Source organism: Triturus cristatus, chromosome 7, assembly GCF_964204655.1.
Source record: "Triturus cristatus chromosome 7, aTriCri1.1, whole genome shotgun sequence".
NCBI lineage: Eukaryota > Metazoa > Chordata > Amphibia > Caudata > Salamandridae > Triturus > Triturus cristatus.
In genome coordinates, this window is record NC_140590.1 from 816,921,641 (window position 1) to 816,949,172 (window position 27,532).

Consider the following 27,532-nt stretch of genomic DNA (forward strand, 5'->3'; position numbering starts at 1 on the left):
TCCTGCTCTGCCGCCGCGGTCTGTTCCGCCTGCGACGGAGGTGGAGGACGACTGGGAGGGGTCCAAGGACCCTTTTGCCCATCATTGTGACTCCGAGCAGGACTGGTCGGATGACTTGGAGGATGCCGGCGACCTCGACATCTCCTCTGACCCGGGGTTTGCCTCTCCCCCGCCTACCATGGTGGAGGGTGCCTCCTATGCGATGGTACTCTGTCGGGCAGCTGATGTCCTCAACCCTGATCTCCCTACAGTGGCCCTCAAAACTAACCTCCTTACTGAGGTGCTCCAGATGGCGTCCACTTTGTCGGAGCCCCTGCTCCCGTTTAACAACGCCCTTACCTGTGGATAAGAATGTCGCCAGGCGTCATCGCCCGGCGCCGGGTAACCCCGCTTTTTTGATCTCTCATCCTACGCCTGAGAGCCTGGTCATTCAAGCTTCGACGTTGCAGAGTGCCTTTCCCACGGTTCCGCCGAATAAGGACTCTAAGAAGCTGGAACAGTTAGGTAAACGTTTGTTTCTCCTCGGCTAGCCTGGGGCTGCGATCAGTGAACACCGCCTCCCTATTTGGCTGCTATTCCCATGTGGGACACAGTTGCGCAGGTGTTACCTCAGTGCCTTGAGACCCAAGCTGTGTTGTCCCAAGCCATTACAGAAGGTAAAGATGCGGCTAAGTTCGCCATTCGGTGTGGTTTAGACACTGCGGGCTCTTAGGTAGAGCAATTTCTACGACTGTGGCGCTTCGTCGCCACGCCTGGCTCAGGTCTACCGGGTTCTCGCCAAAACTCACTCATGGACATGCCCTATGATGGCGATAAGGCCGACTCGCGGAGCATGGCCAAGTCCTTAGGTCTTTCCACAAAAAGCCCAGCCACTCCTGGGTTTCGTTCGTTTTGTGGCAACGGAAGGGGCGTCCAGGTCCATTCTTTCAGCAAGCCTGTGCAGAACCAGCCTCGGCATGGCCACTGTTTCCGCAGGGGCAGGTCTGGGAATCAGCGTGGGGGTCAGTCCACCTCCGCCGCTTCAGGATCCAAACCTTCCTAATCCGAAACTTGTGGGGCATTCCATGCCGGTGGGTGGCAGGGTCCGCCTTAATCTCTCCCACTGGCACGCTATCACTTCAGACAAGTGGGTGTTTATGAAGGTGATGGCGGTGGTCGCTGGTCACCTGCGCAGGTCAGGGCTGTCAGTCTTCCCTTACCTCGACTACTGGTTGCTTAAGGCGGGCTCGCCCCTGGCAGTCGTCAACCACCTTCAGACTACGGCTGACCTCCTGCATTTGCTGGGGTTCTCCATCAACGTGCCGAAGTCGCACCTGTGTCCCTCTCAGAAGCTCCCCTTCATCGGAGCGGTTCTGGATTCAATGCTTTTTCGGGCTTATCCTCCCGAGCAGTGAGTCCGGGATATTCGGGCTATGATTCCGATCTTTCAGCCTCTATCCCGGCTTTGTCAGGATGACCCTCTGGCTCTTGGCCCTGATTGCCTCCTACATCCTACTGGTGCCACATGCCAGATGGCGTATGCGGGCTCTGCAGTGGGACCTGAAGTTCCTGTGGGCGCAGCATCCGGGCAACCTGACCGATCATGTCCAGATCTCGGAGGGCACTTCACGGCAATTGCAGTGGTAGCTCATGAATCGTGATTGGGTCAATGGCAGATCCCTCTCCCTACCCCAACTGGGGCACTCAGTGGTGAAGGACGCGTCCCTCCTGGGATGGGGTGGCCACATGGGGGAGGCGGAGATCAGGGGCCTCTGGTCTCCGGTGGAGTCCCGACTCCATATCAACCTTTTGGAGCTTCGGGCGATCAGTCTTGCACTGAAGGCATTCCTTCCCGTTGTCCAGGGAAGTGTGGTGCAGGTATTCACGTACAACACCACCGCCATGTGGTATTTCCACAAACAGGACGCAGTGGGGTCGTGGACCCTATGTCAGGAGGCTCTGCGCCTCTGGTCATGGCTGGAACATCAAGGCATTACCTTGGTGGTTCAACACCTGGCAGGTTCTCTGAACGCCAGGGCGGATGAACTCAGCCGCCGATGCTTGATGGATTACGAATGGCGTCTGCACTCGGACCTGGTGCAAGGTCTCTTTCTGCTGTGGGGAGAGCCTTGGTTAGATCTATATGCCACCAAAGAGAACGCGCATTGTCATCAGTTCTGCGCGTTGTAATTTCCAAGGTGGCACTTGCTCGGCGACGCTTTCGTCGTGAGTGGAGTTGCGGTCTGTTGTACGCCTTTCCACCTATACCACTTCTGCCCAGAGTACTGAAGAAGACTCTGCGCGACCGGGCCCAAGTCATCCTTGTGGCTCCGGATTGGGCACGAAGGTACTGGTATCCCGAGCTACTCAGCATGGCGATCGATTCCCTCGTTCCGTCTGCCTCTTCCGGAGTATCTTGTGTTGCAACAGCAGGGGGCGATCCTCCCCCCGATCCTGTCCAGCCTCCACCTCCATGCGTGGAGATTGAGCGGCGACAGTTAACAGCTTTCGATCTTCCTCCCGAAGTCTGTGATGTTGTTCTGGCAGCCAGGCGTCCCTCCACTAAAACAGTATACGCCTGCAGGTGGAACAAGTTTGTGGCATGGTGCACAGCTAAGGCTGTGGATCCCCTTTCTGTCCCTCTTTTTGAGGTCCTTCTGTTCTTTCTATCCTTGGCCCAGCAGGGCTCTGCTCTGGGCCCTCTCAAAGGTTATCTTTCGGCCATCTCCATTTTTCTAAGGTTTCCAGATCAGCCTTCTCTCTAAGTCCCCGGTGGTTAACCATTTCCTCAAGGGCATTACGCACATGTTTCCTCCCGTGCCTTTTATAATGCCTCCCTGGGATTTGTATCTTGTCTTGACCTTTCTGATGTGTGCTCCTTTTGAGCCCCTTCATAACTGTCCTTTACGTCTTCTCACTCGAAAGACGGCTTTCCTGGTAGCTATCACCTTTGCCAGAAGAGTGAGTGAGCTCCAGGCTCTTTCTTCTAAACCTACTTTCCTTTCTGTTCATCCGGACAAGGTGGTGTTGAGGACCTGTCCTTCTTTCTTGCCAAAGGTTGTCACGCTCTTCCACATCAAGCAGACCATCACTTTGCCCACCTTCTTTCCGCCCCCGTATCCTTCGAGGGAGGAAGAGAGGCTCCACCGTCTGAACCCAAAACGTGCGCTCTCTTTCTATCTGAAGCGTGCATAACCGTTCCTGGTGGATGTTCAGCTCTTTGTTCGTTACATGGACGCCAATAAAGGTCGGGCCGTGCACCAGCTGACCATCTCTCGGTGGGTCGTTCTGTGCATCAAAGCCTGTTACTCCTTGGCTAAGAAGGAGCCTCCTGTGGGGCTGCGTGCCCATTCTACCAGGGCGACTGCAGCCACTACTGCCTTGGGACGCGGCGTTCCCTTGCAGGACATTTGTCATGTAGCTACGTGGGCCTCACTGCACACGTTCACCAAGCATTACTGCCTTGACAGTCAAGTCCGGAGAGACTGTTTCTTTGGCCGTTCTGTTCTCTGTGACTTTCTGGTGTAATCTGTTCGCAGACCCACCACCGGGGTTGGTATTGCTGGGGTATCTATTCTGAGGTAAGGAATCTATCACTAACGTGTCTCTTTCAGATGCACAAGTTACTACTTGTGTAACGATATATCTGTAAGAGACATTAGTTAGTGATAGATTCCTTACCGCCCCACCCATCCGCCCCGTTCTGCAAACTGATTCTAGGGTTAAGGTCATCCCCCTTTCAGGGCCCTAGTTTCATGGCACCAGTGGTCAGTTTCTTGCATGGCTCTGTGTTCCTGGCGCGTAAAGTCGTGTACAGAACGGACGTCCGCATGCATGGGTGGCACCTAAGTAGTCTCTGTGATGTCATCTCAGCGCTTACGACGCCAGCGACTAACGCGGAGCCGCAGGACGCAACCTACTGACGTGCAGGGGTACTGCTAGCAAAATGTTTCGGATCCAGTCTGATGCCTGGGGATATTCTAAAGTAAGGAATCTATCCCTAACTAATGTTTCTTACAGATAGATCGTTACACAAGTAGTAACTTGTGCTTCACTGTCGACATGCCAAAGTTGCACCTGCTTCTCAGACTCCCCTTCATTGGAGCCAATCTGGACATGGTTCAGTTTCGTGTCTTTCCTCCGAGAAAGGGAGTCCAGGACATTCAGGCCATGAGCCCAATATTTCAGCCTTGGTCCTGGATTTCACTTGACTTTAAGCTTCTGGGACTGGTGGCCTCCTGCATCCTGCTAGTCAAGCATACTAGGTGATATATATGCAGGCTCTACAGTGGGATCTGAAGTCTCATTGGGCCCAACATCAATGGGGGGGGGGGTGCTTCTCTGATCAGATTATGCTGCAAAATATCCCCAGTGGCGGTTACTGAACCGCAGTTGAGTCAGTTGTAGACTCTTTTCCAATCCTCACCCAGAAATCTCATTGGTGACCGATGCGTCCCTTCTGAGTTGGGGTGGCCATCTGGAAAAAGATCTGAGGCCTCTGGTGTCTTGCGGAATCATAGCTCTATATCAACCTTCTGGAGCCAAGGACCTTCTGCTTAGCATTGAAAGCCTTCCGTCTATCAAGGAGAGGCTGTTACAGGTGCTCACGTACCACACCACTGCCTGTGTAACTGCAACAAACAAACAAACCAGGGTTGAGGTGATGGACCCTGTGCCAGTATGCTTTCTGCCTCCGGAAAATTGGTGTATCAACAAGGGATCATTTTGGTGGTGAACCATATGACAGGATCAGTAAATGCCAGGGTGGACAAGGTCCTTCGTCAGTATGTAGTGGATCACGAGCGACCATTACACCCAGAGATGGTGCAAGGTCTCTTTTCAGAATAGAGAGAATCTTGGCTCGATCTCTTCATCCCCGCTGAGAATACGTAATGTCAGAACTTCTACATGTTGGAGTTTCCAAGGCAAACCTCTCTTTGAGATTCATTCCACCACCAGTGGAACTCTGCACTGCTGTATGCCCGCCCACCAATACCACTACTGCACGAATTGTCAAGAAGACCGGGCCCAAGTTATCCTAGTGGTCTCTTCTCCAAGCAAAGTTAACTTTTTTGTTTTTGTCCTTAGCCCAACAAGGTCTTGCAGTGGGCACAGTTAAAGGGAACCTTGAATCTTTCAGCCTTTTTGTGGTTGCTAGATCAGCCCTCTTTTAGTCCTCCATCAATGTGCTTTTTGGAAGATTTACATTTCTTTCCTCCGTCTCCCTTTGTCATACTAGAATGGGTTCTTAACTTGTTCTGCATGTTTGTAATCTCACTCTATTTGCGCCGCTTCGTAGCTGCTCCTCACTCTCCAGACAGTGTACCATTACATGCGTGGAGTGTGAGTGAGCTCCAAGCTCCTTGTGACAACCTGCCGTACACCACCACATTCCCAGACGAACTGGTACTGTGAACCCGGGTATCCTTTATAGGTGTTGCAGACCTGACGCTGGAGGGCGCATGCGCTCCTCGCTCTGCGAGGGCTTTTTGTCATCAATACGCTTTCCGAAAGGGACTTGAAGCCCCGCCCATCTTTTTGATTAGGTGGCGTCATCCTCCATGCTAAACGCTGGCTTCGGATTGAAAAGGAGGCTTCCTAGTCCCTCCATGTTACCGCCCTGTCCACTTTTGGCCCCGCCCACCCGGATTGGATCCTTTACTTGCGGCGTGATACTGTCTCCTTAAGTGAGGGAGCACTTTCTTTTTGCCATTCCAACTGAAGCGCGATGCTCTAAGTTGTATGTTTTTTTTTAAATTACTTTTTTTAAACGTGTTCGCCTGACTTGCTCCAAGAGTGCCGTTGTTACCAGCGCTGTTCTTAGCTGAACTGTTATTGTAGATTGCTGCTTCGCCACTCCGTCCTTAGTGGTAGTTAAAGCCTGAGCACTCGTGTTTTCATTTTTTATTTTAAACTTGTTCACCCAACTTGTTAATTTTTATGTTTATTATCTGAATTCCCTCCCACCATTCCTTTGCTCTCCTCAGCCTCTCCCCGCCGCTCATCTCGTTGTTCCGCATGTCTTAAACAGGACCATCTGCTCGTGAGTCAGAATGCTGGCCTGATAGCCCAACTCCCCTCCCCGTTGTCTCCACTCTCACTGGCACGCGGCGTCTCCGTCCAGCCGCCTTCTGCCACTCTGTCAACACTGCCGACTGCCGGTTTGCCTAACGCAGCTGTCTGCCGCTTGGTGCCTATGTGCCAGTCAGGCCTGTCTGTCTGTTGTCTGTTGCTTGGCAGTTCGTGCTGGACTGGACTGTTCCCATGAGGCACAGGGTCAAGACTGATTTGTATATGGCCAGGTCTAAGCTGGGGTGGCATGGTGAGCAAAAGAATGAAGATCTCTTGACTGGGTGTAAATGGTTTGATTTGTTCTGCCTCCCGTCCATCAATTGTGTCTCTTTTGCTGTCTGTCTGTCAGACCAGGCTGTGGGACCCGTCTCGTTGGGGTTGTGAACGTTGTTGTAGTGGATGTGTTTGTCGCGCATGCTTTTTGGCTTTCTGCACTGCACCCTGTTGACCACTTTTGAGACCCATCTTCCTAATTTCTTTATTTATATTTCCAGATGTACTTTAGAACCGTTCACGCACCATGCGGAACACAGTTAATTTTTACAGAGTGCGTGAGCCCCTGGAGTAATAATATGCAGCTCGGGATTATAAACCACATTATCGAACTCTACATAGGATGCGGTTTCACCATGTCTCCCGACATGTCAGTCTCTTGTTAGTCATACAAGAAGCGGGTATAAAAATGTCAATGCCGACAAAGAAATTGAAGTAAGCATGCTTCAATTGTTCACAGCCCCCCTTAAATGTTAAGACCTCAGCGCGCAGGGATTTGAACCTCTGAATGATACCGAGATAGTGCGTGTCTACGGGTGACTGGGTACGGAGGGGTGGGGGCAGCACTCACAAGGAGGGTTGTTTTAGTTTGGTTGCACCATGATTTATCAATTAACAGTTGATGTACACCGAGCCTCGGTGTAATTAAACGCGTGGTTTTGATAAAGCAGACGCACCGCTGCTCCTTGGAAGGCAAGACCGCTCTTGTCACTATTGGCCACAAATGTGTCAATTTAGAAGGCTGTTCTCACAGCGCGTTATAAAATTAACCTAACTCACGCCGGTGTATCTCGTGCCAGCAGTCTGAGGCACATTCCAGCTAGCGGGCATTATCTTAAGGGAAACGAGGGGGATAGCGCTTTGTTAATGCAGTGGACCAGCCTGAAGCAACCTGATAGGATCTGTTAGACGATATACGATCCCTTAATATAGAAGTACACAGTTGATGCACATTCCTGCGCCTGGGGGTAAGCTACTTTTATTTAAAGAAATAGTATGTTTTTAACTTCCCATATGTTCTCCCCATCGGTGCTTTTGGGGTGCTGATAAGGCCGACTGAGTCTTATTGCCAGCTTTGTTTATTATTATGTACAATGTAAAGCTTCTCTGACCATGCTTTCGCGTGTAGCAATCGGATTGGGAAACCATGCAGTGAGAATTCATTAATTGGGAATCAGCTCGAAAATCGTGTGCTCTCTGCCGAGGCGTGTTTTTTCTGTTTTCCAAGGCCGCCTCCTGTCAAAAGGAGGCGACTGCTTCCCTTGCTGTGTCTCGTTCATTGCAGGTGAATCATGGCTCTGTTTTGTAAAGTCTGCCATCAGCGGCGAGGAAGAGAGGGGAGTGAGCTTGTCTCGATATCTTGGTGTTTACATCGCGGAGTACCATTTGCTGCGCAGCCTTCATGCTCTCCCCTTCCGTTTACCATGGCAGGAGCCCCCTTCCTCACCCTCCCACGCTTTGTTTTGAACAGAAGAGTAAGTATGGTTGTGTGCACACCCCCTTTACTGCCTGGTGCGTGAGGGTTGTCGAGGGAAGCCGTGGCTCCGCTGCTGTCGACATAAAAGCCCCTTTCCTTTGCCCCTTCAAACCACCATTCCGCCATGCATGAATAAGGAAACTTTTTGTAAAAGCTGCCCATTAATTCTAGTGACCTATTGGAATTGTTTACGCCACATCAGAACGGTCTTTAGAGGTAACATCTAACGTGCTGCCTGCAAAACTGTTCACCTCTCCTTGGAACCATCCCTATGCTGTGTCACGGTTGTCCTTCGTGTAGTACATAATTTTGAATTGCTTTTCTTCCGTTTGTTTATAAATGCGCTTTGTAGTAACTGGGCTGACCTGGGACAGCTGTTTAGGAGTATTTTGTACAGTGTTTTCAACCTTTTGTCATAGATACTTAAATTAAAATATAAAATCACCATTTATATATTTCAGCATGAACAGTCTGGGCTCTGTTCCTTTCCATTGCTTTGGTGCCTTCTTTTTCCCGCCCGCCCTACCTCCCTCCCGTTGTCCTTGCTTTTCACTCCCCCTTCCCCCCCGTCCCTGCGCGTTGTCCGTGCTATTCACTCCCCCCTGTCCCTGAGCGTTGTCTGTGCCTTTTACTCCCCCCTCCCTCCCGTTTCCGTGATGCCCCCACGCCACCCTCCCTCCCGTTTCTGACATTAACCTCTTCAATGCCCATGACGAGCTGGTCTCGTCATGGGCCGCGGTTGCGCTGTGCCCATGACGAGACCAGCTCGTCATAAACCCCGCCCGCTAATGAAACGGCCGGCACAGGGCGGGGAAAGGGGCGGGCACTGAAGGGGTTAATATTTACAATGCCAATAGCTTTAAATAAAACCATCGCGAGACCTCTTGCATTTTCAATGCTTTTTCCCAAAGTTACACTGCTCCAGGTCGATCCAAACATCACTCTGCCATTGTTCTATCCTCCGCCTACTAAGGAGGAGGAGGGAATCGATCACTTGGTCCTCAAGAGAGTGCTTGGCTTCTACATACATCGTACCAATGAATAACAAGTAGACAATAAGCTGTTTGTGGGGGTTCTCTTGAGTGAAGAAAGGCAAGGCTGTGCAGAAGAGAACCATCTCCTGCTGGATCATGCTCTGCATTAAGATCTGCTACACACTGGCTAAAAAGCAGCTTCCAGAAGGACGGCGTTTGCATAGGAGTTCCTGTGTTTATTTGCCGGGTGGCTACATGGGCATCCCTCTATTCCGTTTTCGAAATACCATTATCTGGATAGTCTGGTTTGCCAACAGGGGCATTTTGCTAGCTCGGTCCTGCAGAATTTTCTGATTTGAATCCATCAACTTGCACACCTCTATATAGGTACTGCTTTGGTATCTACTCAAAAGGTGAGGAATCTATGGCTAGAAGTCTCTAGCAGAAGATCAAGTTCCTTATTTTTGATAAGGCTCTGTCTGGTTGAGATTTAATCTAGCCACAGATTCCTCACCGACCCTCCTTCCTGCCTGTTCTATGATAGGCCTTTATCAGTTAATATCCGAAGTCTAGGAATCTTTACACTGGTCACACCAATTTGCTTTTGGGGCTCTGTCTGGTGGCATGGGCAGTCATGAAAGTAGGTGACGTCAGCACGCTGGAGTGGCATCTATATATGCTTTGCACATTGTTTCCGGAGCCAAAAGGCATCAGTGCAATGCCAAACGGTGCCACCTCCTGGCCCGCAGAGGAACTGCTGAAAAGTTTCCGTATCCAGTCATATGCCTAGCACATAGTCAAAAGGTGAGGAATCTGCAGCTAGATAGAGTAGCTACCAGAAAAAGCATTGCAGGTGGTAGTTAATTTCTTAATAATGGCATCTTCTGGTTTGCAACAGCTGTCGGAGGAATTTCTCTCTGCCTGCTGAGATTTCCGTTGGGCATGGGTAGGTGTTGCTATGTCTTCTCAAGACTTTTTGACACTGATAATGAGCAGGGATTTGTGTCCGTCTGTCTCTTGTCTGATAGCCTTCAGGTTTGTTCATGGAAAGACCCAGAATAGCGCTTGCCTCTTCCAGGTCAATTCTCCCATTTAAAGCAGCTTCAGAAGGATTGGCCCCATGTATTTGTCACCCCATTCTCGCTCAAGAAATCCTTTACAGGTTTCAAAGAGATTCTTTTTGCTAGCGTGATTATCAAGATGTCTTGAAAGATATATATTTGCATACCATTAAAGCCTGCCTTATCTTGCCTTTGACATTGCCCTCTCTTTCTCCTTGAAAAAAGTGGACGTGCACTAGAACATCTGGTATGGTGTTTATACTGTTAGATAAGGGAAGCCACCCTGTGTACTGTCAATTTGTGTTGGGTCTCTATCAGGTTCTTCCAGGATGGCCTTGATTATTATAAAAAAAAATAAAACCTATTTTATTGATTTTGCTGTTGAACAGAGGACACAGCCCGTACGGCTGATCATACAATTAACAATGTAAAGGAAGAATACAAAGAAAGTCAAAACTTTCTGCAAACACGATTCCCCCAGCCCCCAACCCAGCAGTTAATAATCAAGCAGTATTTAAAGCTACATCAATTGCTGAAAGTCCCATATTCATTTCGGTAACATTCAACCCGTGAAGTCTCTGATTTCATCATCCAATGAGGAATTCAATTGGCCGCACAAGTTCTATAGCAATATCTCAGTAATCCGCCCAATATTGCCATATCTTGGAGTGTTTCTCAGGGGAACCTGAAATACGGCCACCTCGATCCCCATACAATTCCATGCCACTCTTCCACACTGCCAGGGATGGGGGCTGGGGGAGAGGTTGGCACATTCTTCCACTCCTGTGCCATGTCTAGTTTCACCAAGGTGAGGGCCAGCTATAAGGGGGATAAGCAATATTTATTACCGCCCAAATCATTGGTGAGATGCATCAGAGAGTTTCAGATCCATTAGGATTGACCAAGCAAGTACCTCACCCAGACAAGTTGTCACCCGACGCCAGTAATGCTGCACAGCCAGGCAGATCCACACTGTGTATAAATGTGTCCTCCTCTTTACCACATCAAGGACAAGTCGGAGAGGCCACCCAGACCATGTGCCAGAGCTTATGCCAAATGAAGTAGATTCTATGAACATATTGGAGTTGAGTAAGCTGCAGGCATGCTGCTATTGCCGCAACACTAGGTGCCCCCGTTCCTCTGTCCAGTCCCTGTTTTTGAGGATCCCCAAGACTGTCTCCCACACGGCCCTAAGAGCCTGGAATACGTAGGATTGATTGGATAAAAGTGTTTGATATATCCATGCTACTTTATGGTTTTCCAAGTCTTCCATCAACACTGTAATGGACTAAATTCAGGTGGGACCTCTTTATATGCTATTTATGGAGTCGGGCGTGATGGAGTTGGAGAAACATATGGAACTAGCTGCAGTGGAGATTATATTTAGTTTGTAGAAATTGAAAGGACTTTAGAACAGTCAGATTCATCACGTCCCTAAGTGTGGAGATCCCATCGGTGGAAGCCCTCTAATAAGTCTACCTGTAGAAGTAGGCTACCCTTTCACAGAGGTGTCTGTTCCATCAATCTGCTCCACATCTGGCGGAGGGAGGAGAACTCCAAATAGTACAAATCTGCTTTGTTACCGGGGGAAGTTTCCACTCGTCACTCCATCCATATAAATGAGACACAATAAGAACATTCCCATGGCCCACTTTTCTGATACATATGCAGGGTCACTAGGAGGACCATACCACCAATCATTGATTTTCTTTTTTTCTTTTTTTTTTTTTTTTTTGTTTGGTTCTTTTGTGTGGTGCCTCTTTTTTCCCCATGTACTATAAGAATCCCCCACGACATGTCTGTTCCTGGGGCAGGGAAAAGAGCCTCCTTTGAGCTTTTAGATTCACCTGCGGGTCTCCTCCCCCCCGCAGTTCTTTGGTAGCTGCTCGATCACGCTTTTTGCTTGTGGCTCTGTATTTATTCACACCTGGATTATCCTCCATTTGGTGGGATCCTTTCTTGTCTGGTTTTGGGGTGGGAGTGCAATGCTACATGACCTTTTCTTGCCCCTGTGCTGAACACCTCCCATGGACCTTGCTCCCCCTACTTTCTGGAGGCTCCTCTGTCTCTGGAGGACAGGCGCTCAGGCACACGTATGGCAGTGTACTAAAACCTCACTCCTTCTTGCTTCCAGGCAGTAGCTGCATAGCTCTGACACTTCTTGGGTGCCTAGCTGACTTTACTGCCTCACACCACAGCTTCACCTACGTAGGTTTCCCCCACGTATCTCTCAGCTGCAGGTGATAACCTGGAGAGACTAGTTCAGATTCTCTCGCTACACAGGTACGGATCCCCCTCCAACCCGGGCAGCCGCAGCTGCAGCAACATCGCTCCCTAGGTATGGCGTCTTTCAAACTCCACTCCATCTAAAGTGTCAGGATTGCCCCTCCAAAGGGAACCCGCTTCACATGAACAGCATGGGGAAGTAGTGTTTCCACCAAGCAAGTCTGTCAGAGGGTCGGGGACTCTGACACCTTTTGTTTCGGGCAAATGCCATCCTGGGACTATCGTAGCCAGCTCCTCATTTTGGGTCTTTGGATCTCTGGTGGTTGGGAGTGTTCTATTTTATTGCTATGTGGGTCCGCTTCTGTATTGTGGTCAGGATGAGCATGAAGGTTGATTTGCTGTTGCCTGCTCGGCAATATTGCTAGGTGATACCCAGGATGGCCTGCCTGAGCAGACACAGGCTTCTTCCATTTTTGATGGCGAGGCCACGGCCCCTAGTAATTCCTTTCATATTTAAATTCATTTATTTGATTGCAGTAAACACATTTATTTGTAAGAAAAATGTGAGAAACACTGTATGCGGTATATTAGGCCATAGGTGGTGCAATGATTACACACATCACTTTTGGTAGTGATCGATGATGAATGGTACAATATCATAAGATTACACTACATGTCTTTTGCACTACTCATATGTAAATTGTTTGTCATATTAGCCATATCAGACACTGGGAGATTGATGTTACCAGAATCGCACAGTTTCTGGTTTCAGTTCCAAGGCTACGGTTAGCACAATTGCTCTTATCCTGTAGACTACTCATATGTGTGTGGATATATGTTCACTGAAAAAACCAAAGCCTGTAGGGACGTTATAGGAAATTGTTAATTTTTTAAAAAATTTACTAAAAATCAAAGGCTACAGAGACTTTATAGTTAGGCTCCGATTTTACACACACAACTATAAATTCAGCAGTTATAGTTATCTCAATAAACTATAACTCGTGCCCTAGGTAACTATAACTCGCGCCCTCGCCATGCACAGTTTTCTTCTCAATAATTTTATTGCAAACGTTGCAGTGATATCAATGATGTCATAGAAGATGTTATGACTGATATATGTGGGGTAATTAGTTGTGCATGGCGAGGGTGCAAGTTATAGTTACCTTCGGGCATGAGTTATAGTTTGGGAAAACTATAACTTTAACTTTATTGAATTTCAATGGTTTTAAGTGTGTAAAATCTGATCGCCTGGGGCCCGGAGCATTATTTTGTTTTTAGAGAGGGGTGTCCCTCCCTCCCCCACACATTCCTCCCTTGCCCTATTTTGGCCCGGGGGACACCCCCTCTGTAGCCCAGCCATATTACAGAAAGAGGAAGGGGGCAAGCGGCCCCACTCCCCATGCCGATTTCAGCCCTGGGGACCCCACCGCCCGGGGGCTGCCACTATAAAGGGGAGGGGGCTCACAGTCCCCCTCGCCAAGCCTTTAGGCCCTGGGAACCCCATCTACTGGGGCCTTGCCATATTCCAAAAAGTGGGAGGCATGCACACAGACTTCCTGCTAGGGCCTAATTTGGCCTCTGGGACCCGGCCTATGTCCAAAGTGGGAGGTGGCCATGCAGCCCCCACCTCCCTGGGCTGATTTTGACCCCGGCTACCCCATCCCCTGGGGCCTGGCCAACAAAGAGCACCCACCATGTTGGGAGGAGCCGTGGGATCCCCAAGCAAGGCCCCCGCTGCTCCAACCGGCTCCCCACCTCCAGGGGGAGCCGGCATTCCTCCAGCCTGTAGGGAGAATTTAAAAATGCTGCTCTCTTCGAGCGGAAGCTATCTTTTCATCTGTTTCCCTGTCTACTTCAGTGAGGGCAGGGAAACTGATGAAAAGTCCGCTCCAAGTGGGCGGGAGCATTATTCATGCCCCTACCCCCTGAGAGACAACTTATTGTTTTCTCCCACATGGCCAAATGTTTGAAATTTCTCCCGCCAAGTCAGAACAAACACTGGATTCCATGCCTGCACCAGTGTGCGCAAGGAAACCACAATGTTCGACATCCCGGGACATAGAATTTGAGCATGGGATACTGCACTTTTTAATGATTTTTTTTATTTTTATTTTTTATTTTGCAGCAGATCCTCCATGAAAATCACAGCAAAAGGAAAAAAAAACGCGTTTGGCCCCAGACACTGTCCTGGTGGCAGCAAATCAGATCTCATTTTGAGGTCTGTCAGATCCGCAGTGGATTTGCGACTCTAGATATTCATAAATGTTTACAAATGAGTTGCAGACACTAAAGTGACTGCATCGGAATCAGACTGAAGCTGACCGTCCCTTATTAACGGAAGTCAGAAGAGGTTATGTGTTAAAGCCTTTATGAGCTATTTTACCAGCTCATGGGACTTGGGAAATTAAGCATGGCGGAAGGGGGTTCAAATAACAGTGTGCTGTGAGCTTGGCCCATGATTGCATCATTGGTGCCTCGCGTTCTCAAATGAAGGGTTTTTTTTTCTACATACTACTGTGGTTACGAAAATTATAATTTAAGTTGACAAAGGATTAGTCTTACTTCATGTGCAATTTTTACGGTCTGCTTTTCTGTAAACTGTGAGCGCTCCAGCGTACCAAACTACTTTCACAAAGACTTTCCTCCTTTGAGATTTTTCCAGGCCTGGCCAGACAATCTCGGAAGTATCCTGAAGGAATTTGTATTTTGACATGGTCTCTGTTCTTTTGGACGGTGTCCATTTTAACACATGACTTTGCATACTATGACCAACAAGCCTAGTGTGATAGAAACACACACCAGGATAGTGCATCACTAGCATTTTAATAGTGTCCAGACCTTGGTCTGCAGAGTGTGGCCCAGGACTGGCCAGCTTATTGGTTCATGAATACATCGGTGTCAGGCGACCTGAAGTAGTGCAAAAATTGTAGGGTAGAGGTTGAATTGTTTGTCCAATGCTAGTGGTTGTCTGCAAGTTTCCTACTTGCTACGAATTATTCTTTGGACCTGCTTGTTCGACGTGGGTGTCATGATGACATTTTATTCAAACTTCACTATAGGAGAGCAGCAAAGAGTCCAAGGGAATTCTCCAAACCATTTGGACTGGATGCTGTGGATGTGATTCTAATTATTAGAGAATTAATCCATGTAGAGCCAGTAAGCAATGCATGTATGCTTCAAATTGAAATGACAGAAGTAAAGAAAATGTGAATGGGTCATTAAAAAAAAAAATGCTGATCAAAACTGGAAAGATGGGTTCCTGTCCACGTGGTTTTTAACCAAACAAGATGCAGACCTATCATCAATTCAAGTCTCCAATTGACAGCGACCTGCCATCTGGAGGAGCTTTGTGATCCTTTACTTGAACACAAAAAAAATCGAATTTTTACTAGATTAAGAACAACCACTCACTTGGACTGTAGTAATATCAGCCATTTTTATGCTTTCACTTCTCCAAAACCAACATCATGGATTTGATGGGTTTTGGCTTGATTCTGGATTCAATGCAATGCTCTGCAATTAAACTCACTTAGTCAATTTACCAGGCCCACACAGCAGTGATGATGCCATTTGCATCATATATTGCTGTTCAAATTCGAATACATCTCTCTTCTGAAGCCAGACGTTTACATTTTCTGTGTCTGGGGATGGTTATAATTTTGCTAATTTTAAGTTTCCATGAGTATAACAATTTGGGAATAGGGGTTTGAAAAACGTTTGTGCTTCGAAGGAGATCAAGCACACACAGTGATGGCAAGAAAGCTTACAAATAGTTTAACCTCTGGCAATCGCTCGGGATAGCATTCCAACTCGTAGTTGTTTTTCTGCCCACCATGCTACCTAAGCCATGTGCAAATGATCCTTGGTCCTGCTCAATAGGAACAATCAAGGCCCAACTGCCAAGTCAGAGCCTATCTGAGCTGGAACACCAGCAACCCAAAACCGGTTTTCGGCTGTTTATTTGTTTGATTTACCACTCTGAGTAGCCAAGGGTATGCCCAGACATGAGCCACGTGCTCACTGTGCCCCAACTATATAAAATATTGGGTTACAGTTGTGTTGGCTTTTTGGGTAGAAAACCTTATTTCTTCTAATCACAATAATTCAGGCGTATATTAACACTGCAGTTAAAGAGAGAAAGGTAGATTATGGAAAGCCAAGCCAGGACATTAATAGCAGTACGCACTCAACCCAATCTTAGGAGGTGCTGAGAACCCAGTCATCGAATCTATCTTTTCTTTTTGAAGCATCAAAAATTTAATTTGTATTTGTGTTGCCTTTGAATGAAATTTAAATAATTTTTTAACTGGACATGTCCTAATAATAATATAGTTTCTTTCAATTTAATACACATTGTGCATGCGTTTCCTTTTCTTTCGGCAAAATGTTTGACATTTCCACTTCCTTACACCACATGCTAGATAGAACTGAAGTTGACTCTACTTTGTGGTTCACTCTACCGTCTTTAAACTACATGTTGGCCTTGAAGCATGTAGAAAATGCTTTAATCTGATGAAGAAATCTAGCCACAGGATCCTTACCTTTGAATTTCCCAGGTTGGATTCGGAAGACTTTTCCACAAGCAATACCCTTGTAGGTGGCGTTGGTTGGCTCTGTGTGACGTGCGCGTCATCTGCGCCAGAAGTAACGTCCGCATCACCTATATAGGCGCCGCCGTGGCGTGCTGATATCAGTTCTATTATCTCTGCGCCAGCTAGCGCAGATCTGTGAAGAGAGCTACCCTCTGTCACTTTTTGACAGGCTTTTTATGACCTTTTGTCAACAATTTTTCGTGTATTGGTTTTTCCAAACTTGTCGAAAGACTTTAAGATTCAAACCATGCGGCGACTGCAATCACGGCATGTCTGTTACTGATCCACACTTAATTTGTCTCTGGTGCCTAGAGATTAACCTGGACTCGAAGTTGTGCTCCGACTGCCGGGCCATGAATCCAAAAGCTTTGAGGGAGTGGTCCCTAAAGCCGCTTGTGGCCTGGAGCTTGGTACCTTGCTGTTTGCCCTGGAGATCTCATTCTCGGTCAAGAGAAAGGTCCGGTGTCGGCCCCAGTAGTCCTAAGTCCTTGTCCTTCCACTCAGTCATCGGGTTGGTCAAGTAAGAGTCATAAGAAACACAAGAAGTCGAATCGTTCTGCGGAACCTGCACCTGGATCGGCTCTGCTCTTCACTGCCTTTCCAGAAGCTGGAGTGACCCCCTCCCAGCTTAAAGAATTTTATGATGCCATGTGCCTCATATTTGGATGACCTGACCGCCCGCACACCTTTAGACCCCGGAGGCTCATAGAAGGCTCCATTGAGTTACACGCTGGTTGCTCCGGCGCCCACTAATGGATCCGGTGGTTGATCCAGACTGGCGCCGGTCGTGCCACAGCGACCTTCACCAGCTCCAAAACTCCCGAGGCAGCTGGCATCAGCCCCATTCTTATCCCAGATGAGCCGGATCGGCTCCTACCAATGCAGATTCTGGCTTTTCTGAGGATGTTCAGGCTTTCCTTATGGACAACCCCTTCGATGGCACCTGTCTTTTCAGAAACAAGGTTACCAATGGCTCCTGGAGTGCTTTAAGGACTCATGGGCTACGGCCAAGTACTTGGGCCTCTTAGTGGCCACCTGTTCCCAGTCTGCCTTTCGTGGGCGCTAAAGGACCTTTTAGCCATGGCAGCCATATCCCGGCTACAAGACCACTCCGCAAGTTCCACAACCTCTGCACGGCTGTAAGCGCGGGTCCTTTTGATCCAGTGGGTCGGGCGACCAGAGGTCATGTCAGTCCACTCCTCCCCTCTGCAGTTTCTAAACCTTCCTAGTCTGGCCCTTCAAGGCATTAAGTGGCCAGTTGTTGGCAGGATCAGCCATCACCTCTACCGCTGACAAAACATCACGTCGGACAGGTGGTTTCTTCCGATAGTCTGAATTTGCACACAAGAGGTTCAGGACTCTGTCGACCAAGGGAGCAATCAAGAGAGTTCCGGCACCAGAAGTAGGCTGTGGTTGCAAGTCCTGCTACTTTCTGCTACTTTCTGGTCCCGAAAAAGGACAAGGACCTATTCCTATCCTAGATCTGCGAGTTCTCAACTGCTTCCTCAAAAAGGAAAAGTTCAAGAGGCTCACTCTGGCTCAGGTCTTGTCTGCCTTAGACTTCGGAGACTGGATGGTAGCGTTCGACTTGCAGGCCTATTTTCATATTCCCATCCTACCTGCTCATCAACGTTACCTGTGGTTCACAGTAGGCCACTCGTACTTTCAGTTCATTGTGCTCCTCTTTGGCCTTACCAGCACCTATCTGGTGTTCACCAAGGTGATGGCAGTGGTCGCAACTCATCTGTGCAGATCAGGGGTGCCAGTCTTCCCCTATCTCGACAACTGGCTGTTGAAGGCAAGCTCGGCCCTAATTATCCTCTCTCACCTCCAGAGTATATCAAACCTTCTGCTTTTGCGGAGTTTCACTATCAACGTGCCGAATTCACACCGGACTCCCTCTTAGACAAGCCCTTTCATCTTAGCTGTTCTAGACACAGTGCAGTTTCAGGCCTATCCTCCCGAGCGGCGAGTCTAGTTTATTCAGCTATGATACAGATGTTTCACCTCTCCTGGATTTCAGTGAGACTGTCTCTAAGGCTGCTCGGACTCATGGCCTCCTGCATCCTCCTAGTGACACATGCCATATGGCATATGCGTGCTCTGCAGTGGGACCTGAAGTTCAAGTGGACGCAGCATCAGGGGAACTGTGATTGGGTCAGAGGCAGACCCTTCTCCCTTCCCTAACTAGATCACACAGTAGTGACACATGCGTTACTCCTGGGATGGTGCGGCCAACTGGGAGTGGGGGAGATCAGAGGACTCTGGTGTCTGGCGGAATCCGGACTCCATATCAACTTGCTGGTGCTCCTAGTTTTTCGCTTGACATTGAAAACATGTTTTTCTTTCATAAAGGGAAACCTGGTTCAGGTGTTCATGGACAACCCCACAGCCATGTGGTACTGCAACAAACAGGGCGGGTGGGACCGTGGACCCTTTGTCAAGAGGCCCTTCTTTGGACATGGTTGGAACAGCAGGGCATATCCCTGGTAGATTCTCTGAACACCAGGACAGAAAACTCAGCCGTCGATGCCTAGCAGATCACGAGTGGAGTCTCCATCTGGAGGGGAAGCAAGGTCTTTTTCAGTGGTGGGGAGAGCCTTGGTTAGATCTATTTGCCACGGTCGAGAACGTGCAATGTCAGCAGTTTCTGTGCGTAGGATTGGAGTGTCAGTCCTTGACATTTGCCAGGCAGTTAAGTGGGATCCCTGCACATGTTTACCAAACACTACTGCCTTTCCAAGGCAGCTGTCGCTCTGAGACACTTTTTGTCTTAAGTGGAGGTCAGATGGGCTGTATTCACCTTTCTGCCCATAACACTCCTGCCTAGAGTGCTCAAGCAGATCAAGAGTGACAGAGCCCAAGTCATTCTTGTGGCTCCAGACTGGGCACGGAGAGTCTGGTATCCCGAGCTTCTCCTATTGAGCATCAATCCTCCCAAACAGGCTGCCTCCTCTAGGAGGATCTATTGTTGCAGCAGCAGGGGATGATCCTCCACCGGAACCTGTCAACTCTATGCCTTCTTGCGTAGAGATTAAGCAGCAGCAGTTGATGGTATTCAACCTTCCTCCCGAAGTCTGTAATGTCATTTTGGCAGTCTGGTGTCCCTCTACCAAGACGGTAAAGGACTGCCGGTGGAACAAATGTGTAGAATATTGTACAGAAAGATCCAGTGATCCTCTTCTGCTCCCCTCTCTCAAGTCTTGTTGTTTCTTTTGACATTTGTCCAGCATTGCTCTGCGCTGAGCAATCTTAAAGGGTTCTTTTCAGCCTTGTCTGTCTTCTTGAAGCTGCCACACCAACCCTCTTTATTTAAATCCCCTATTGTAAATAGATTTCTTAAGGGAATTGTACATATGTTCCCCCTGCTCCATTCATCATGCCTCATTGAGACCTTCATTTGGTTCTCACCTTCCGGATGTGTGCTCCGTTCGAATCTCTGCACAATTGTCCCCTCCGGCTGATTACCATCAAAACAGCCTTTTTAGTAGCAATTGCTTCTGCCAGGAGGGTGAGTGGATAGGAGGGTGAGAGGATTGCAGGCTGGCGTACAATCCTCCTTACCTGCCCATCTTCCCTGATAAGTTGATGCATGGTACTAGGGTCTCTTTCTTACTGAAAGTAGTATCACCATTCCAAGTAGGGGAATCGGTCACCTTGCCTACTTTCTATGCTCTTATGCACCCCTCTAAAGAGGAGGAACGGCTACACTGCCTGGAGTGTTGTCATTCTACTTGCACTTGAGAGTTCCCGGTGGATGACCAACTCTTTGTGGGGTATGTTGGATCAAAGCAACGTTGTGCGGTGTCTCACGATGGGTTGTCTCCTGCATCCAACTTTGTTATGCTCTGGTCAAAAAACAACCTCCTGAAGGCTGAAGGGCTAATTCCACCAGAGCCAAGGCTGCTACCATGGCATTGCAGCGTGGAGTTCCAGTCCTCGACATTTAACAAGCCGCAACGTGGGCATCCCTGCACACGTTTACCAAACACTACTGCCTGGACAGCCAAGTACGAGGGGATGGACCTTTTGGACCCCTTTGTACTGCAGGACTTCCTGGTCTAGCCTTGTCAGCAGTCTCTCCTCCAGGGATGGTATTGCTGTGGTATCTATTCAAAGGCAAGAAATCTGCGGCTAGATGCCTCTATCAGATGGACAAAGTTACTCACTTTCGGTAAGGCCTTATCTGGTAGAAAAATGATCTAGCTGCAGATTCCTTATCGACCCACCCATCCACCCTGCACTGTAGACAGTTTTTAGGGTCAGGGCCCTAGTTGTTCTAAACACACCACTTCATGGCAATGCGCTCCTGGTATGGAAAGTTGTGAAAGTAACTGACGTCCGTGAGCCGAGTTGGCGCCTGTATAGGTTACACGGACTTTACTTCCGGTGCAGACGACGCCGACAACGTCACGCAGAAATGACAGATGCCACATACTGGCGCGCAAGAGTATTGCTCGAGGAAAAGGCTTTCAGATGCAGCATGATGCCTGGGAAATTCAAAGGGAAGTTCTGTGGCTTGAGCCAGTCTCTACCAGATAAGGCGTTATCGAAGGTAAGTAACTTGTCCTTTAACATAAGAATGTCTCATTTAACTTCTCGTCTCTCCATATCCCTGATGTTCGCGTACAGGCCAGCAGAATTGTACCTTCCTAACATACATTGATATGCTAACACAGGAAATGCATATTGCTCTACCAATTCAGCTCTGCCATAAAGTACTCTTAACAGATGTGTTGTGAAAACTGTTAACCATTTTGCCAGCTTGTCTGCCTTACTGTACACCAGTACTCTGCTCTTAATTTCCTGTGAAAAAGAAACCCAGTTCATTGAGCATCTCTCATGAACTGATTTTCATAACCTCTAACTAATGGTGTCTTATGGAAACCGGGGTAATGTAATTTGGGCTGGTAGAGTTTGGGATACTTTTGATTTTCTTGCCTCATGTTTGACCTGGGAAGTCTAGACAAGAGCAGGACCTGCTTGCCTTATATTTAGGTCAGAGCCCAAGCTTATCGTTTGCTGAGCTGCTAGGATGGGGTTGTCTTCATTTAGCTTTGAGACATTGAAACCTGTGGGGAAGAAAGGAACTTGTTTTATTATACCATGTGGCGGAGGAAGCAAAGGAACTAGTTTTATTTTACCATGGGGTGGAGGAAAGCACAGGTTTCTGGTCCCTCTGCTAGTGGGGCAGCAGTGGTGTTTATATAGAATTGGGTGTTGAGTTTTTTTTTTAAGTGGATCAAGGAAGCCAGAGTTTTTGTTGAGTTGTACCTTAGATGTGCAGTGGCTTTTTGACTTAGGTTGAGGAAAGGCCAGTTCCTACATGCCCTGGGATTGGATGATCAACAAGGTACCAGGCTTCCATGGATTAGTAGGGCCATACTGGTCATTCTGCCATTGTGTCAATTTCCCAGTGGGTTGGATGCTACTTTAAAATCAGGACAGGGTAATATTGACTCAACCATGACACATTCATTCTAGCCTCAACCTGCTGTAGCATGGGGCTGGTTTGAACATTTGATTTAGTTTACAGTCAGGGCCTGTTAATTAATATATGGTTAAGATGCTTTGAGTTGAGCAAAGCTGCACATTCTATCTTGCTTTTAGATGGCTTCTACATTGGTTCAGCTCACATTGGGTTTATTTGGTAAAGAATAGACTGATTATCCTAGGCTGGATCATGAGCCATAGTTCACCTAACCTTGTGGTATTTCATGTACTTCAGACTTGATGCAAGAGCACATGTTCTTATTTCTATGTGAGTTAGCTTTTCCTGACCAGGTCAGCATGTATGACGAGGTATGTTTAAGTCATGTGAGTTCAGACGTTTTTCATGTGGCATTTTGCTTTTACAGGCCAATGAGAACAGTTTACTCAGTGCACAGTTGAAAGGCTTTCCCCTGTTTCTTCATTCAAACCTGGGGCTGAAAGACTGCAGTATTAATCCGAAGTCCCCCCTACTCTACATCACACGTCCCAATGAGGTGGAGAAAGGTCTGCTGCCTGGCGAAGACTGGACGGTCTTCCAGTCCAATCATTCCACCTACGAGCCTGTCCTGCTTGCCAAGACAAAGTCTGCAGAGTCCATACCACACATGAGTGTCAACGCAGCCCTACACACCACCGTGGTGCAGGATCTTGGCCTCCATGATGGCATTCAAAGGGTTCTTTTTGGAAATAACCTCAACTTTTGGCTCCACAAGCTTGTGTTTGTTGATGCAGTCTCCTTCTTGACTGGTAAAAGACTTTCCCTCTCTCTTGACCGCTACATCCTGGTAGACATTGATGACATCTTCGTTGGCAAGGAGGGCACCCGCATGAAGGTGGAAGATGTGAAGGTATGAAAACATATGAAGGGCTAATGGTCCTAGTGAAATTATTTTTTTCATACCGGATGATAATGGTAATGTAATGTGTTATGTATTAGGGTAAAACATTTAGACAAGCAAATTTGGATTGTTAGTTGTCCAAGTGTGTTTATAGAATGTGTTTAGTTGGAAGCTCATTCCTGACTTTAGTATGCCACACGGATGTGACTCCAACTGTACTTATGAAGGTTAAAAATGTATATGTAGTTCTTGCTCAATGCATGTAATTGAGCATTTTCAGTAGGTTAAGAGACTCCCCCAAGTCCCCGCTCAACGCACCAATCTAAGTAGCTCTGCTTTGTGTACTTGGACTTCAGAGCTGTACTGGCCTTCATGGAACTTGAGCGATTTGATGGTTTAGTCACTGAAATACTGAAGCATTGGGACAGCCAATCTCCAGTTTCTCTCACTACCTTGTTTTGGGTGAAGTCCCTTCATCTGCTTTTTTGTAGTGATTTCTGTATACAGTATGGGTGCATGGCAGCTCATACCCCTTAAAGGGAAGGAAGTTATGGAAAAACCTCCCTTGCAGTTTGTGTGTGGATTCTTGAACAGAACATTATACCTTGGTTGCCGAAGATTTCTTCTTAGTTATTGCAGACTCTCGAGTATAAATCATAAGGTTTATGCCCGTGGGTGGAAGTGGAATTAGGTCTTTGATGAAGGGAATATTAAGAAAATCATGTAAGAATTGTAAACCCCGATTCATCGAGCTACTGGGGTAGTGTGATTCTTGCATACCGAGCCTGCCTAAAGATAGAAATATTACTACACTCCTTGTCAAATGTCCTTATAACCTGTAACAGTGAAAAGGTATAGTCTCTTGCATTTCTGGTATACTAAAGATCATTATCATACATACAATAAAAGTGATGACGAAACAGTTGCACCACAAGACTGAGCTACACCATTGGGATCATCCAGTTTGAAAAGGAAGAATTATTGAAATTTAAAATGGGAAAAGAGGTCATGCGGTTGTGGAAATAAGAAGAAAAACAAAGGAACACACCAATCTTGAGTAAATCAAAGGGATATATTGAAACAAAATAATTTTTCATTTTTTGTATTTTTTTTTTTTTTTTTTTTTACATTTTATAGTGTGTAGATGAAACTACAAGGCTGCCACAAGTAAACAAAACAACGCAAGCGCTAGGGTGACAAGGTCCAAAAGTGCTGGTTGTAAACAAGATATATACAGTGCTACATTGCTGGTTAAAAATGATCATTCAGACAGCATCAATCCCTAGGTACATAAATCTCTACACTGCTTGGGATTTGAGTTTCCTTTTGACGTGGAACAGAGAGACTAGGGTCAGGATTATTGCAAGCGCGTCGACGTTTCGACCCAAATGTGTGCAAATTGCTAGTAGTCACGGAGGATCTTCCTCAGGACGAAAGGATCACTGGAACAGCTCAAAAAATGATAATCAGATCCTCGACTGTCTTCAAGGTATGGTCCACCGTCAGTTGGATTCGTAGAAGGAATGAATCATGCAAGGTCCTAATGCAAAGGAGGAATGGCCAAGATTGGCATGTCCAAGATGGTGAAGAATCGCATCAAGAAGCGGCACGGTTGAAAAATTTCCTGGAACAATGTTCGAGCGGGTCTGGGAGGGTTTTCAACCGCGCCGCCCCTTGATGCGATTCTTCACCATCTTGGACAAACCAGTATTGGCCATTACTCCTTTGCATCAGGACCTCGCATGATTCATTCCTTCTACGAATCCAACTGACAGTGGACCATACCTTGAAGTCAGTCGAGGTTACCATTACCATTCGTCCTTAGGCAGACCCTCCGTGATTACTAGCAATTTGCACACATTTGGGTTGAAACGTCGATGCTCTTGCCATAATGCTGACCCTATTCTTTCTGCTCCACGCCAAAAGGAAACTCAAATCCCAAGCAGTGTAGAGATTTATGTACCTAGGGATGGATATAATCTGAATGATCATTTTTAACCAGCAATGTATGGCTGTAATTATCTTGTTCACAACCACCACTTTTCGGCACCTTGTCACCTTAGTACTTGCGCCGTTTTGTTCATTACTTGTGGCAGCCTCATAGTGTCATCTACACACTAAAATGTAAAAAAGAAAAAAAATTGAAAACTTTTGTTTCAATATATCCCTTTGATTTACTCAAGATTGGTGTGTTCCTTTGTTTTCCTCTTTTGGCCATTTAACTGCAGTGACACGTTTGAATAAGTGTTCAGATTTTCTCAATGTTATTTATTCATTAAGTGGAAAAGCAATTTTGTACCCGACAGAACCAACATTACTCCATATCTTCACACCCAGGTTCTGAGGGGCACTGGGTTACCCCATTACATTAGATGTGGAAATAAGAAGGGCTTACAAGCGAAATGGCTAATATGTAAAGATTGGTGATGGTTTCCTAGTGTATTATTGAAAACAAGGCACTCTCAACTGGAGTACAGGAAGGCATACAATGACATCCTTATTTTCCACCTTGTAGTTTCGGTCACTGAAGTGTTTTCTTAACTTATAAACATGTAACTATCACGTTATGCAGAGCTGTGGCACGTTGAACTATTCATACTCGTTTAGAAAGGGGACTGTGACTTTTGATTGCTGTAATGGCACACCACGTCTTTAAAGTTTGGTTTGCAGGCTTGATGGGAGTTTCCCGCATGTGGGCAGAAGTCAAAATCTGGACTCGGAAATTGAGAAAAGTAGCAGTTGTAATGTGACTGATATTTTCCCATCTTTGCGATGTTCAGTGTGTATGAAATAGTCTCTCTATTTCTTTGCAGTCCCGTACACATAGACACGTACACATAGACCCGTACACACGCCCCTCCCCGGCACTGAAGGCCACTGTGCTTTAAGCCATACTTGCATGAACTTCAAGAAATCCTCCTGACCCCCAACACACATCCTCACAATTTATGAGCAACTTGCACATTCTGATTTTTTTCTTCTTCAATTATGCAGGCCTTGTTTGACACTCAGAACGAATTGCGCAACCAGATCCCGAACTTCACCTTCAACCTGGGGTATTCTGGGAAATTCTTCCATACAGGTAAAGAGGCATTCCTACCTTCTTGTAGGTACATCTGTGATTTACCTAGCAATTTAAACATTGAACTGAGTGTACTTCATATGGCAGTGAGTGGGACACCATACATGATACTTGACCCATGATAAGTTTATCCTGATCAAGTAGTACCCTCATGCCTGGGTGGTTTGTTGTCCGTATTATGCAGGCTAAGGTTAATCTGCTGGATTTATAATATACATCTGTATTCTGCTTGTTTTGTTCAGTGCTGTACTATGGGCTCTCCTCAGATGTATTTATCAGCTGTTAAATGTGTTCCTTGTCACTGCTTGTCAGCTGCCATTCTTTCTGTCGTGCCAAAACAGGTATTCCTTTTTCTGTACATTTTACTAATGTCTACTCTAAGGACTGTCATTCTGGGGAGAGTATTCAAGAGATAATAGCAGACTCCCAAAGATGAGGCCTTTAGTCACAATAACGAGCCCAAATAACTTCCAGTGCATACACCAGGCATGAATTGCTTGAATTTTGAAATTATAAATCTGACTCCCTTAAAATGTCAGCAGGACCATGGTTTAACACACAACTCGCTATGAATGAAAACAAGTATTTACCGCAGTTAATGAATGCATTTTTTTGTTGCAGTTCTTATAAGTATTGTTTTCCTTTCCTGAAAGCTTTACGCTATTATTAGGACAAGACATTTTGCATACAGCCCAAGAGTAGCAAATGAAAGTCAAAACGTCTGGTTTCATTGTTGCTTCTATAAGCCGATGCACCTCTCCACCTTTTATAGCACTGTCACTTTAGCTTGTCAGTATTTAACTTCTCAGGCCTTTTTCTAAATGCTGTAAATTCTAATGTAATCACTTATCTTTTCACACCCTCCTGCCTGCCTTCATAAGGACCTCCTCTTCAAGCCTGTCCAGTAGTTCCTGACTTGGAGATGGCAGTCCCCATATATTCTTTTTCAACTTTTAGTGCCTACCACTGTGATCTTTACTTAACAGCCTCACCGCCATCCAACCCGCTGCTGCTCTGATGAATCCCACAGGGTTTGCTGACCATTGTTCAGGTGGCAGTTAGATGCCAGTCCCTCCTTCAAATGTAAATTTTTCTGAGGCTCATGCACTTCTAATTTGTGTTGGGCACTGCACCCAGAGGGAGATCTCCATTCCTAAGTCGGTACAGCCGTGATAGCTGCACCACGTCATAACACAGAGTACTTCTAACTCAAATTCACACTGAAGTTCGAGGCGGGGAGAGAGTTGTCTGTGATTTGGGAACCGTAGGATACTATCTCCCTCTTTTTAGAATTCACTTAAGAATGCGTATCCTTGCACCCTGTAAATAATGTTAAAATTATGACCATGTCCTCCTGCCCCCGAAGGAATATTCAGTTACCTGCTTTGCAGCAACGTAGCCCCTCCCACCGACCTGCAGGGTGTGGTAACATGTCTTAAATACAACGGTGCAGTGATGAGAACA

The 27,532-nt window shown here is 47.0% G+C and overlaps 1 protein-coding gene across 1 annotated transcript in view; it reads left to right on the forward strand.

Annotated features, from left to right (window-relative positions):
• NDST1 (N-deacetylase and N-sulfotransferase 1) overlaps positions 1 to 27,532 on the forward strand; it is a 328,999-nt gene that overhangs the window by 124,735 nt on the left and 176,732 nt on the right. Inside the window, exons 3-4 of the mRNA XM_085617708.1 lie at positions 22,513 to 22,995; positions 25,981 to 26,068. Coding sequence (XP_085473834.1) covers positions 22,513 to 22,995; positions 25,981 to 26,068 — 571 coding nt within the window. The remainder of the gene's footprint in view (positions 1 to 22,512; positions 22,996 to 25,980; positions 26,069 to 27,532) is intronic.